General features: G+C 36.5%; 1 protein-coding gene across 23 annotated transcripts in view; it reads right to left on the minus strand.

Moving 5' to 3' along the window:
• The window catches only part of LOC110831748 (CUGBP Elav-like family member 1), a 1,322,428-nt gene that overhangs the window by 14,725 nt on the left and 1,293,342 nt on the right, over positions 1-14,361 (minus strand). For 21 of the 23 annotated variants that reach the window (XM_087351829.1, XM_087351836.1, XM_087351830.1 and 18 more), the window contains 3 exons: positions 12,410-12,601; positions 9,282-9,533; positions 6,163-6,297 (listed from right to left, as the gene is read on the minus strand). In XM_087351829.1, the coding sequence (XP_087207955.1) occupies positions 6,170-6,297; positions 9,282-9,533; positions 12,410-12,601 (572 nt within the window). In that variant the 3' untranslated portion in view covers positions 6,163-6,169. Of the gene's footprint in view, positions 1-2,058; positions 3,789-6,162; positions 6,298-9,281; positions 9,534-12,409; positions 12,602-14,361 lie in introns of those variants that run through there. The other 2 variants (XM_087351822.1, XM_087351842.1) reach the window with 2 other exon arrangements.

Here is a 14,361-nt window from a genome sequence, read left to right on the forward strand (position 1 = left end):
TAGATGTATAGAGCCAGGTAACTGGCCGCAAGCTTAGGCATCCCTTGTGAAAATCTGCATATAAATTTAAATACCCACAAAAATAACTCGGTCTAGCTGAGTTGCACAGTCGTGATTTAAAAGGGTACAGTAGAGATTAAAAAAGTCCTACTATTAATACGTTTCAGTCTTTGATAATACTGCTCTTATACTTAACCTCTACTCTAGTCACATAATTGAAATTTACTATTATGAGCATTAAAAAAAGGGAGTCTCTTATTTCCATGCAAGTAATGGTTCTTGGAACAATTACTTCTACAGCGAAGTCAGTCAGTCTTTTAAAGACAATTTATAGGAATCACTAGACTATAATATATCCCTGAGTTTAATTTATTCCCACTTCTTTTGGAACCTTCATGGAAAGAATGAATAATAAATAAAGATCACAGTTTTTTTGTGGACACATCAGGCCTGGAATTTAAATTAACTCTTCCACTGGCACCGGCATGAAATCATACCAAGGCTTGAAAGGCCACCTCTGGCTACAGTGTGACTTCATGCCAAAAGTTAGAGTGTTTATCAGATTGCTTCTGACATCTCTAGGAGAGCACATAAACTAAAATAACATTGAAATTAAAAAATATAGAGTTGTATCAGAAGTTGAAGTTATGATTATATTAAATCATATGTTGAAATAACCTGCAAATCAAAAGTGCAATTTTAATGTCCAGTGTGCCAGAGAAAGGGTTAATATGCAAAATTAATTATTCTGCATTATGACCTGCCTTAGTGTAGTTACGATGACTAGAACTATTATTAACATAATAGTATGCCACACTTAAAAGTAAGACTATAATTAAGTTTTCAACATTACTGTTGTAGGCCTGTAACATTTCAGTGCAAGGAATATCACTTGTGTAAATGCTGCATCCTCCATTTCATGAAAAGACACGTATCAAAATCACTTAAAAATTAATATATGATTTCTTACAGTTGTTCTCAACACCCATGTTTGAACACTTAAACTGGGTTAATATCTTGACATACTTTATATATAAGAATATCAGATGCATTATGGGACAAAAGTGAGTTCGCAGAGAACAAAACACATAATTTAGAATTATGATATAGTTCACAATTTACATTGTCAATAAGACTTCGAATAGGCATGCCTCTTAAACATACCAGGAGTTAACATCAAAATAATTATGCAGAGTGAGTCAGGAAAGTAAGTTAATTCTTGGCCTTCATGGTTGGAGAGTAGAATTAAGTGTAAGACAATAAGAGAGACATGTGTATCTAATGAACGACTTGTCAAATTTTGAATAAACGTTTACTGTCTGACCACCTAACACCTAACAAAGGCAAGAGTATAAAGAAAGACTCCTGCAAAAGCCACTCCCCCCTTCGCCTACTATCCTACAAATAGGAGGCTAGGTAAGCTTCAGAACTGATCTGGATGTTGTGTCAGAGAGAGAACTACATCTGCCAGGAAATTAATTTCAGTTATGCAGCACATAGCTAGTCTCTAACTTAACTATCCAAGCTCATATAATGCTGTGTTAAGTCTAAATTTCCTGTTATTTCAGAATCCTCATTCCTGACACAACACTGGAATCTGAATACAATGACATGAAGAAGAAAAAATTTAATAATCTTGAACTTTTAACAGTGAACATACTAATTCTGGTTGTTAACCTTGACTATGATGCATCTCAACTTACATGCAGTCCAACTGGCTGCACTTCACGCAAACATATTGCTAAGCTGTTAATCCCCAGAGTTAAAGCATCACTGGCGCCTCTGTAATACAGTGTTTAAATCCCAACTTTCCATAAGATAAAGCCGAAGTACACACACTGGTGAAGTAATAAACTAAAAAGGTAAAAAATTCTGAATTTCACATTAGGTCAGACTAGATCTTACAAACAGCACCATATTTGTTGCAGATTTTATGCAGGATTGTGTATAAAACTATCTGTGTAAACTATTTCCCCCACAAGACTTTCTAATAAGCAACTGATGTGCTTGTCAAACTCAAAATAAAACTTTCCCTCCATCAGACTGACTGTTATAAAAATGAAAGTCAATCTTTTTTCACAAAATACTGAGCAAAGAATAAATATGTAATCCTTACTGGATAAATTCACTATCCAGTATTTGTAGTACATCCGTGTAACTGCATGTACATACATAATACCCTGGTTACCGCTCAGGATACGTTCCTAGAAAGTGGAGCGCTAACCGAAACAGCACTAACCAGGGTCATTATAGCATTTGTATACATTAGGTGGGTGAAAATACAAATACAATTAGAACAATAATGAAACATTAATTATGTTTTAGATGAGCAGTCGACCTGTGGATCTTCAAGCCTCCGCTTCTTGGTGATATAAGAGTCAAGAGTTGATTGTCATTTCTTCAGTTTTCTCTCATGAAATATTTCTTGATAGCAAGATATCATTTCAGGAACACATCGCCTTACTTTGGAGCTCCGCTCATAATCAGGGTCGTGTTCTATAAACTGGTCCATAATTTTAGTGATCATGATTGCTGCTGTTGCTGAGGAATTCTGTTGTAAGATGTCTTACTGGATCAGAGTCTTTAAGTTAATTCTGAACGTGTTGCTCTGCTAGTTTTTTAAGGTCTCATTGCTAAGGGTCTCGCCATAAGACTGCAGCAATTCCTCAACATCATCCTCATTCACACCCTCCACTGATCCATTGGTTGTATCAATGAAGTGGTGTTGGGTGGAAGGTAAACCACTTCTTGAGGAATGCAGGTTTGAAGCGTTAGCAATGATGTTGAAAGGGCAGCAGCTCATGGGAGTTGCCAATGAGCGCTATAACAAAACAGTGCTAAACGGGAAAGCGTTAACCGGGGTATTACTGTACAATGGTACATGCACTATCCTCCACGTCATATTATACAAATTCACACCAATGATTTATCAGGCACAAATATGAATTAAATAACCATAATACATAAATAAAAAATTATGAGACATTTCAATCATCAAAGTACATTTTTTTCACTGCTGTTTCAAGACTTACTTTTTGCAACAAGGTGAGCTATTATGACATTTAGAATTGCATAACATACCAGAGGATTTGCACAAGCACTTTTTTGCTAACCTAACCTAACCTTTTGACTATCTACTTATGGTAAATCCTAACAGACTTTTAAAAACACTGTGTGGTAAAACAACACCAACATTCGGGCTTTTACTGTAACATATACATGCACTTACATATTTATTACATTCATAAGTTAGTCATATGATAGTAGGATAGATTATTGTTTCCACCTCCTGAATTTGACTTTCTTTTCTGATTTGTGTATGTCTTTTGTGACAAAGTAATTGGACAGTAATATCACAAAATAAAATCTTAAAATAAAACTGGATAAATACGCTGATTACCATTTTTTAAAGTACACAAGTACCTTCAATAATAAACTTTAACATCTAATAAATTTTTGCATCTTATACTTTATATATAAAGTATGTCGTTACTTCCATTCTCTTATGTTGTAAACATTCTTAAAACCTTACTACCACATGAGAGCAATAAGAAACCACATTTCTTTACCTTGGGAAAATGAACTGTATACACAAACTACAATACAGAACTTGTTTCTCAATTCATGATGTGCATTTCATATACCAAGAGGTTCAGGACCACTGTCTGTCTATTACAGTCTGTCCAGTAAAGTTACATCTTGTCTTCATGTGTCCAATAAAAGTATTTTACTTTGTGTTGAGGGAAATTACCATTTCCCTCTGCCAGGGCTGAGATATAACACGGTGACTGAAAAGGATAACACATTATACTGTTCATACATTACTGTACTTCTGTGAACATGAACTGTCTTTTAACACGTTCTATTAACTGAGGCTGTTGTTCATGTGTGATTCAGGTTACATGTTACAGTTTCGAAGACAGAAAATCTTGTATCGAGTTTCTTTACTAATTTTCATTTTTATGTTGTCTTACATTCCTCACTTCTGTTGTAATTTCTTCTGACAAAGATAGATGTCAGAATAATTAGGAAGAACTGAAAGTTACCTATTCCAACTTAAGGGTTGCCTACTGTTAACTACATGACTCATGCTAGTGCTGTATGGTTCTGCCAATGAACATAATTTTTAAACATTTTCAAAAAAATATGTAATTTAGAAACCTTCATAAAAATTCAATTCCCCACTATGTCAATATAGGCCTTGTATTATGAAGAATACTTTACATGCCTTAATTACAAAACAACTATCCATTCATTATCATTTTTTCATTTATGTAGGAAAATTAACCTTTATCTTATATGTGACCCATATGCTGAGCTTCGTGCATTACGTTACTGACGTGTTTCACTCAGCAGAACACACTGCAAAACACATTAAACTGTCTTTCACATACCTGTTTCAGGAAATTTTTGTGGCTTTGAAAGCTACCAGTACTTCTCAATACATCACATTTTGAATTTTTGTAGTACACTTTAAAACACCAATACAGAGCCCTACATAACTCTCCCTGCATTTTAGTTGTACTCTTCTGCATCCCTTGTGCAAAATGGTGCAACAGTTCACTCTGGAGGAATGAACAGGCCAATGTTTGGTGAAATTTACCTCGAGTCAAGGAATGTTTCTCTCTATGACAGCTATGTGACAATGGAAGTAAGGTAAATCCCATCATTTTCTATCAAGCACAAGAGACCTAGTTGGAAATTTCTATGTTCCATTTTGGCATCACATGATGCCAAATTCCATAGTCTGTCAGAGTTCGGACCTTTTTTGTCAGCAACACCGTTATTGCTTGAAAAGTGTAGGAACATCCAAAAACAGCTGTATGAAATAAAGTCTTTGTTTACATGGGTTACCACATTCTTTTGCCAGTGTGTTACGAGTGAACTGATGGACACCCTTGTTTGGATTGTCTGTTGGGTGTCCCAACTTGGACACCCCTGCAAATGCATGTGGGGGTGTTATCAACTTGTAATCATTGTAACCATATTTTCTGAGGTATGATTATGTTCATTCTGTTTGTCTGGCCTCTGAGACCACCCTGTTCAGACATCCCTGGAAGTGGTTGGGTAGGTCGGATTTCTTCAGTTCTGTTTAGTTAGTCTTTATCTCCCAGCTTTTTCACAACCAAACTGTTCTTGCATCAACACACGCAGTAAGAAGTTATTTTTAGACTGACAGATTTATGTATGAATAGCTCATAATCTTTTCCTATTGAATCACATCACACATTCCAAGCTGATTCAAATTCTCAAATGAACTCCACTGCATTAGAGGGAGCGGAATGAAATTTACTTCCCATGATAGAAACAAAGACTCTGATCGAAATGAAATATATTGCTCTGGTCTCCGATACCAGCTACTGAAATAATCTTTCGAGACGGCTTTCTCATTCATGTGACGTGCAACCGCTGAAAGGGTTTATTCCAAATATGGTCCTGTATGCTTTCGGCTATTTTTACTTTTCTTATTTGAAACTACTCATTGTTGATCAAATTTTCTGTATTCAGACCACCCAAAAATTCTCCCAGTAAGACCATAATTCATCTTGTGCTTTGCAGACCAAACAAACACACCAATTGCAGTTCTAAGCCAAATATAGTCAACTTCAAGACTTTCTACCACAGTAAACATGCAGTATGGGGTTAAATTTGAAGAATAATCAATTAAAATATGGGTAAAAGTAATGAAAATAAAAGTTAAGTAGGTGTATATAAAGACTTACTAATATGAAACTTCATGTGCAGGTAAATGCATTCATTCTTAGTAATAGGATTCCTATTTAAAGTTTTAGCTTTAAAAACGTAATAAATAGACTGTATTTTGTAACGTGCAACTCTTTGAATCAGTTTAAATTCCAATTAAATCTGTTCATGCACATAGACTGTAAGAATTTAATACCACCTGAAGTCCTCAGATTGAAGTCAACTTCAATCATGATTGAATAAAAACTTCCAAAATATGAAGCATACATGTCAACAGTCATTAACATAACTCTCTGCTCATTTACACAATTGTTCTATTAAAACCTAATCTGTATAAATGGAGTTAATGTTTACAGAAATGCAGTAGGATTCAACTTAATAATAAGGCTGTGGCAAGAACACTGTAACTGTGAAGATGTTCTGCAGTCAAATCACAGTAGACTGCCTACTGAAACTCACCTGGAGGCTAGTATGGTCTAGACAGCTCCTTGGAACGCTTGAGCTGTACTTTGAGCCTCTTGGTACCAATCTGAAACCCATTCATAGCTTGAATTGCTGCCTGTGCACTTACAGGGTTGTCGTAGGACACGAAACCTGAACAAAGGAAGAAGACTTAGGACAGATATTATCAAATGAAACTAACTAGAAACTATTTTAATGAATAATATAAACAACTCATAAGCAAGCATGAGTATTTTGTTACCAGCCCCTCACATAACCCCAAGCAAGATAACCAAAAAAGGCACTTAATATTAGAAGGGAATAGAATAAGAAGAAAAAATGCAACAACAACAACTTAGAAGTGTCCAGATTTAAGATGGCATGTGTATCTACAATTTTTGGACTTCTTCTTTTCTATGTTTTGTTCAAAACTAAGTATCTAGATGTTATTTGAAAATTTAGTGATTGAAATAACCAAGTCCCATTTTAAATTTCTACATACTCAAAATAAGCACATTACCTCCATTATAAAACTAATGTTCCTTACATATATTTAGATGATTTTTGTTCATAACTGTAGCCATGAAAATGTGCATGTAACAACACATGTTTTGGGGGGGAAATAATTTTTCATAACACAAGGAAATTTCCAAGTATTCCTTTTCAAAGAAATATGTTCGCCATACTTATCTTTAGAAACAAATTATGAAATGACATGTTCAACAGGAGCATAAACAAAGCATAATTCACATTGTTTCCTTACATCTTACATCAATAATTGAATTTAAAGTGTAACTATCAAACAAGATGTGTATAATATCAAGCCAGAAAAACTATACCATTGGTGTCAACAAGCAACCCACAAACAAGCATCTTCATTTGGTCCCCTTAATTTCTCATTAAGTAAATTATAACTAGGGCCATTCCGAGCATTTGACCAATCAAGGCAAATGCTCCAACCACTGTAATGTTGTGGCTTCTTTCAATTTGATTTTGTTCAGCAGAGAGTTCATTATTTGGTGAGACTGGCATATCAACAAGTCACTATAAACAGGTGGCTCAGACCTTGCAATGTTTTAGTTAGACAATGGTCAGTTACCTCCAAGGAGTGCATGTCTGCTCATAACAACGGACAAATATATTAATTGCTCTACATGTGCCACCCAGTTAGGGGAATGCAAATTCACTAATCAATTCTCTAAAAGGATTGTATTACTTAAAGCTGACACTGATTTTTAAAATTTCTACCAGAACACGTCAGTTCAACACTGTTCTGAAATTTGAGCCAGTGATTCTCCAGAAAAATTACAATTTGAATTGACGGAACTGCAGTATGACTCAATTTTGCATAGCAGTTTCAACCAGGAAGCTTTAACTACCGTTCATGCTTCATTACCACTATCTCAGTTCTCTGAGTTATGTAAGTTAGCACAACATTCGGCAAGTACCTATTTTAGCACATATACATATTGTGGCATGGCGCCAAAGGAGCGGATGGCTCGCACTGGAGGGGAGGGGCTGCCCTACTCCCCTCCCTGGCTACTGGACACCAGCTGTGGGTGTGGCCATCGTAGAACGTTCCAGAACTTCGCCAAAAGGAAGTTTCAGGAAAGGGAACATTCGAGAGTTTTGGCCCAGAATGTTCCACGAATGCCCCAATGGATATAAGAGTCCCCTCCCCGAGTGGGCCAAGAGTGGAACAACAGAGCAAGGGTCTAGCATGGAGCAGAAGTGAACAGTGGCAGGGCTAGAGTGGGTCTAGAATGAAACAGAAGTGTGAGCAGGAGAGTACATGAGAGCACAGAGCCATCAAGCAGTCTGGTGTGGGACTGAGAGATGAGGGTTGTGCGTATGGGAAGGGCACTGGATTCGTGGACCAGAGTGGCTGAGGGGCCAGCATATGTACAGTGGGGTGCTGCAAGCCAAGGGCTGTGTGTGTGTGTGTGTGTGTGTGTGTGTGGAAGGCACCAAGGTTGGGGATCAGAATGGCTCAACAGACAGTACGTGTGAACACAGAGAGTGTGTTCTGAACTTGTAGAGACAGAGACTTAGGAACTATCTTGGCCAATTTGCCTGTGTGTGTAAATTCTGTAAGTTGATTTGTTCTAAATAAATCACAGTTGACATAGATCCCAAATAGTGGTAGTCATCGCCAACGTCACAATATGAACAGGCTTTTCATGTAAGAAACAAAACAAATCAAATTTCCCTTCATGAATCACCAATGTGCACTTACTGATTTATGTGTGAATTGGCATATCAAATATGGAAACAAATATTAATTCTCCTGTGGAGCAAACACTAGCCCAAATTTCACATTAATAAGGTAAGTTTAGGCTATTTCTATTGTACTGTTCAGTTCTGTGTTGGTTTAGGTATCATATCTTTCAAAGTGGCCTGCCATCCTAAAAGGTTTAACACCCCTCAACTATATAATTACAAATATGTCTAAAATAATCTGTTTTGGAATACCTCTATCAGGCAAACATTCTAATATTGGGAAGGATGACAATCATGGAAACACAGCAAGTTCTCTTCAACACCAGAAATACAAAGTCCAACACTGCAGCCTACTCTTAGCCAGGTGAATTCAGTCCACCTTCAAAAAATTATTTAAAATTTGTTCTATTATTAATATCCCATGTATGTCTAGGTGGCCCAAGAGATCTCTAACATGGTTTCAACCAAAGTTTATAAACATTTCTCATTGCTATATATGCTACATCCCCTGCCCATTTCATCATTTTTGATTTAATACCTTGGCTATATTAGGTAGGCATAGCTCAGTTAGTATAGTGACTAGCTATGGACTTGGTGACCGGGGTTCGATCCCTGACTGGGGCAGAGGATTTTTCCTCTAGCCTCTACATCCAGACCAGTTCTGGGGCCCACCCAGCCTATCTAATGGGTACAGGGGTCCATTCCCAGGAGTAAAGCACAGTCAGGGCATGATGCTGACCACTCACCCCCATCTAGTGCTGAGGTCAAGAATGAGTAGGAGCTATACCACCTCTCCCCCAAAGCGCCTACACGGCATATAGTAAAACAGCTTTACTTTTTTATTTTAGGTAAGCGATGAAAACAAATTATGATGCATAAGCCTAATTTTGTTCATTCCCCTGGTTTGCTCTACTGACCGAAGCACTTGGACAGGTTGGTCTGTTTATCGATGAACACTTTGGCTGACACAACAGTGCCAAATGGCAGGAACGTTGATGCCAGATCGTTGTCACTGAACTCCTGAGGCAAGTGGTAGATAAACAGGTTTGCGCCCTCAGGGCCTTCTATCTGCTTGCCCGCTGGGCCCCCAGAACCTGACGTGGAGTTGGTTAAACCTGTTGGCGCACCTCCTGCTGTGTGGCCCCCACCACCACCAAACGATGTAAAACCTAAAAGATTCAACATAACAGTTCCTAGTATCTAAGTTTACACACTATTACTTCCAAATCAGATATCCTGAAATAGTGCTTCTTCTCTTTAACACGTGTATAATATTTCCTAATTTCTTCTCTCTACAAATCTTTGGGGTACAACAGACAACTCCTTGATCCTGCACCTTAATTCCTTCTGTGACAGAGCCTTCTTTAAAAGTGCTGGTATAGATTTATTTTGTGTTTCAGATAATGGATAGAAATATGTCCCACAACTTATCAACAACTGAAACTATCAATTTATGGCCATTCAACAATATAAATAAAAAAAGTTTTTCTTACAAGCAGAATGCATTGAAGTAAATTAGAGCAAGGTATGTAGCACATCAATTGAAAATAATGTTTCTGCTACCATTTAAATTAGGGTCGTTTATTACTACAAGCTTTTGTGATGAACATATTAATTCTGGTCGTCAAATAATTACTGGACTAATTTTTAGATCACCTGGTTTTCTGAGATAATAATTCTAGTTTACTTTAAAATAACACAAAACACATTTGAAATGTAAGGATTTGAGAAAGGACGATGTCCTCTACGTAGTGAGGAAGAAGATGGTTTACATATACTATTTGGAAACAAAGAATTGAAGGAAACAGCTTTTGAGAAGAAAATGTCTTACTGTTAAAGAAAAGGTAGCTTACAAGAGAATAATAAATTGTGTAGAATTGAAAAATGCAGGAAAATGTGTATAAAATAAGATGTAAATGGGAAAATAAAATCAGTAATACATACTGGAAATGGTGAAGGGGAAAGTATTTATAGTTATAGGAATACATATTATGTAGTAAGAGAATAGGACCACAGGAGAGTTATAGTACAGTTGTGGATTGCAGAAACCTAGTGTTACGCAAACATAGTTTTCTGTATAGGGAACTGAATTTAATAAATTACTGACTGATTTACATTTAGTAACAATGTAAGGAAAACTATGTTGAGAAACATATCAAATGTTCAGATTGTGGTCTTCTGGATAGGTGATTCCTTGAAATTTTGGGGTTTCAGGGTACGCTAATGATGAATGCAGTATGTTCCTCCAAAACACTGGTAACCACCTACAAGACCACATAATGTCATAACCCATGTAACCACAGCCTGAAATGCATTATATCCTTTATTCTTAAGTAAAATAGTTAGGAACATTTAAAATTAACTGACAAAGTGTATTGATCTTATACTGGACTGCATTATTTCTGGATCTGACTTGATTTTTCCTTTTTCCTTTATGTACAGCACATTGGTAGTTGTTTGCGGTTCTGCTATACATATTCTACACAACTTTTCATGTAATTTGTTCCATACTTCTCACTTTATTTTAATGTTCTACAGCATATTCTGGTTATGTTAACTGATTAAAACTGTAGGTCATATACAGATATGGATGAAATTTTATTAGCATAATTCAATAAATGCACATTTACCATGGATATTGCCATGTCATCCTTCACGAGTGTTTACAATGAACTGTGCATTGTCACCATCTGATGCACGGCAAAGTAGATTTAAGTAGATTTACATGTCCCAGTGGACTGTAGTGACACACGATTCAGGCAAGTGATGGGTTCATCATACCAAGAGAGATGACACTACAGGGCTGGGACACTAGACCTGCATGAACTTGATTATCAAGTAATGTATAGCTAAATGTCAGCATTACATTCTTTTGTCTTTGTAACACCAAACACAGGCCCACTATTCTCTGCCCCCCCCCCCCCATTAAATAATTAAACACCTTAAATGTAGACTGTATATGTTCAGTGCAGTCATATACTTGTCAATAAAATCTTCTCAGGCAATTAGCCGCGTCAACTGGTTACCGTAGTACAGTACCTTACTGTAACCAGTTGATGCGGCTGATTGTCTGAGAAGATTTTATTGATTGTACTTGCCACGAAAGTCTCAAATCCTATATCATATACTTGTGACCCTGGCTCTACATTTTTAAAACACAGTCAAACCATTAAAACAAAACAACCATTTGAAACCAAAAGTTAAAAAAACTAAATAATATTAAACTATGAAAGAAAGCACATGGTATGAAGAGAGACTGATACCGACTGATTTTCACGATTACCATGCGACAATCCTTGCCACTGCACCAAGTCTCTGATCACCTTGTCTGAACTCTGGAGTAGTTCCAGGTAGCTCACACAGTGATCATGTTATGAAACTTGTTCTGTCTTGTTCCACATAAAAAGTTGTCAGTGGAACCACGGTTCCGGAGAACTTGACGTAAATACGTCTATACGGAAAGGAAGTTTATATATTGGCTTTATTCTAAATACTTCCTTCATACATGCTTTACAATTGAGTAAAGTTTGATTAAGACATTGCTTATTTAACTTGAATTAGTTACGCTTAAGATGGGTCTGTGGTAGCTGAATGTAATGTAAAGTAAAGTAAAGTAAAGTAATGTAATGTAATGTAAGGTAAGGTACGGTAAGATAAGGTAATGTAATGTAAGGTAAGATAAGGTAATGTAATGTAATGTTTTATAGGTAACAACAATGCCGAGTAAACAGATGATGTTTCCTAGGTAACAAAAATGCTTGAATGCTTAACTTGAATTCGTTACGCTTAAGATGGGTCTGTAGATAACAATAATGCCGAATAAACAGATGATGGTTCCTAGGTAACAACAATTCCGAGTAAACACGACGTTCCCTAGGTACACTTGTTACACTTTTTCGTTTCCTTTTTTCGTTCCACTTTTTTGCCGAATGGTCCTTCCTTATAGACGTATTTACGTCAAAAAACTGCTCCGATAAGTTTTATCTTTAGACTTTCCTTTGTAACAAGTTGAAAACCTCATTTGATGACTGCCATACAACCATACCTGGATACTGCTGGATGCCTGAGTAGGCTGATGTAAGTGCATCAAGTCCAGTGCCATTATGTGTGAGACCTGTGGAGCCCAGTCCATTGATGGAAGCCATGGTATTAAGTGGGGCACCTGTCAGCCCACCCAGAGCCATGCTAGTCACAGGGCTCAACGAACTGCTCCCAGAAGTCTGGCCTGCCAGTGACCCTAAACACATACAATTCACATTGTATCTTCATATTTATAACAGAAAAATTACACAAATCATACTGCTTAGCCCCTTAAATTCTACGGACAAAGACACAAGCCAGATAAAACCTCAATGGCACTGAACCCTGGCTACAAACATATTACACTCTGCATTATAACAGTGGTAAAGTACTATGAAAATGAACTATATACTTTTCTGTGACTCTAACAAAGGAAGTGCACAAAGTCTGACAATTAAATAACCAAAACCTTGCATACCATGCAGTGTTGAATATTTATCTAAAACATATAAAATCATGCATACAAACAAAAATGTTTACACTTTGAAAAACACTTAGTGCCAAATGCATTTCAACTTCAAGAGGCCGTCATCAGTGGAAAAAACATTAATTCGTCTGTCTATTAAATAATACAATTCATAAGACGATAGTTTGTTATAAAGCACTGAGCATAAAATATTTTCAAACATTCATTTCAGTACTGTCATCACATTGCTCTAAACATCTTTAAGGATTCAAAATTATATAATTTGAAGTTCATTTTGGGAATATGGAGCCAAATAAGGCAGGTATTGTGGATGTTATGATACTGACATTGGCTTCTAAGAAACATTTCTTTACTGGAAGTGCTGTGTGGGGAACAGCAAGGTTGTGATGAAAACTGCACAGTCCTATGGCAAAAGATTAGCTATTTTCACAAGTTTCCCTAAATAAATAACATTTGGTCAAAGGTTTTGTTGTAGGAACAAATTTGTAATGGGCTATTCAACTGATACAGTTAAAGCAGATCAGCATGAATTTTGGTGTTTGACATTTGAACTTTGTTCAGTCTTGAGAACACTAACTCTTCCATTTCAAACTTGGTGTTTTGTTTCTGGGTTATAATGAAAGATAAAAGTCCATCACCAATCATGTTTGCTCAAACCTTTCAACAGTATTGCTGCAGGAATCTGATTCTTTTTGGAAAACATAATAAATGCTGATAAACCTATTGCATTACCATGTCTGCCTGCTTTGGTTTTCTTTGTCACTTCATTCTGTATATATGCTGTAGCCAATTCTTTTGGTACTCTCTACATTTCAAAGATAGTATTTGAAACATTTAATTTTGTTCTGATGTCAGGACTTTAACAACCAACTCATACCAGTATTGCTTAGCTCCACTGTTGCTCACTGACTCCTGCATGTTGGAAGAAATGTAAAAATAGTTCCAAGTACTTGTTATGAAAGGCAAAGTGACTGATTGCATAGATCTCACCAGAAATATTATAAAAACTGCATATATTACAGACAGGGATATTCCAGGTGAGGAATGAACAATGGTCTGCACGAGCGTATAAAATCCAGGGGATAGCGATCATAGGGTTAAAACTAATTTACATGCATTCTAAACCTTAAGCACCAGATGGCAGTTAAATAGTCAGGTTCACAGTCTGATCATTTACTTATGGGAAAAGAATTCTCTGCGCCATTGATTAAGAAGCTGGGCAGGTCCCACAGCCAAGAATAAAGCCCTATTTGTCCATTCCATAGTCAGTGAAACATTGAATACACTATTCTACATGCCATTAGACTTAAATTAAGCATCCTCATTTTCCACAACAATTACAGCTACTTTAAACATAATACATACCTTCAACGTGCATGAATCTCATTAATTATTCCAACTTCATTATAAAGTCAACTTCTAGAATTCCACACCAATTTGCTGCTCTGTATAAAGCTTCAATTGATGAATGCTTCCTGATACATGCCAAC

This window comes from Zootermopsis nevadensis, unplaced genomic scaffold (assembly GCF_977971745.1).
Source record: "Zootermopsis nevadensis isolate Lab colony 2312 unplaced genomic scaffold, Znev_1.0 Znev_ptg000020l, whole genome shotgun sequence".
Taxonomy (NCBI): Eukaryota; Metazoa; Arthropoda; class Insecta; order Blattodea; family Termopsidae; genus Zootermopsis; species Zootermopsis nevadensis.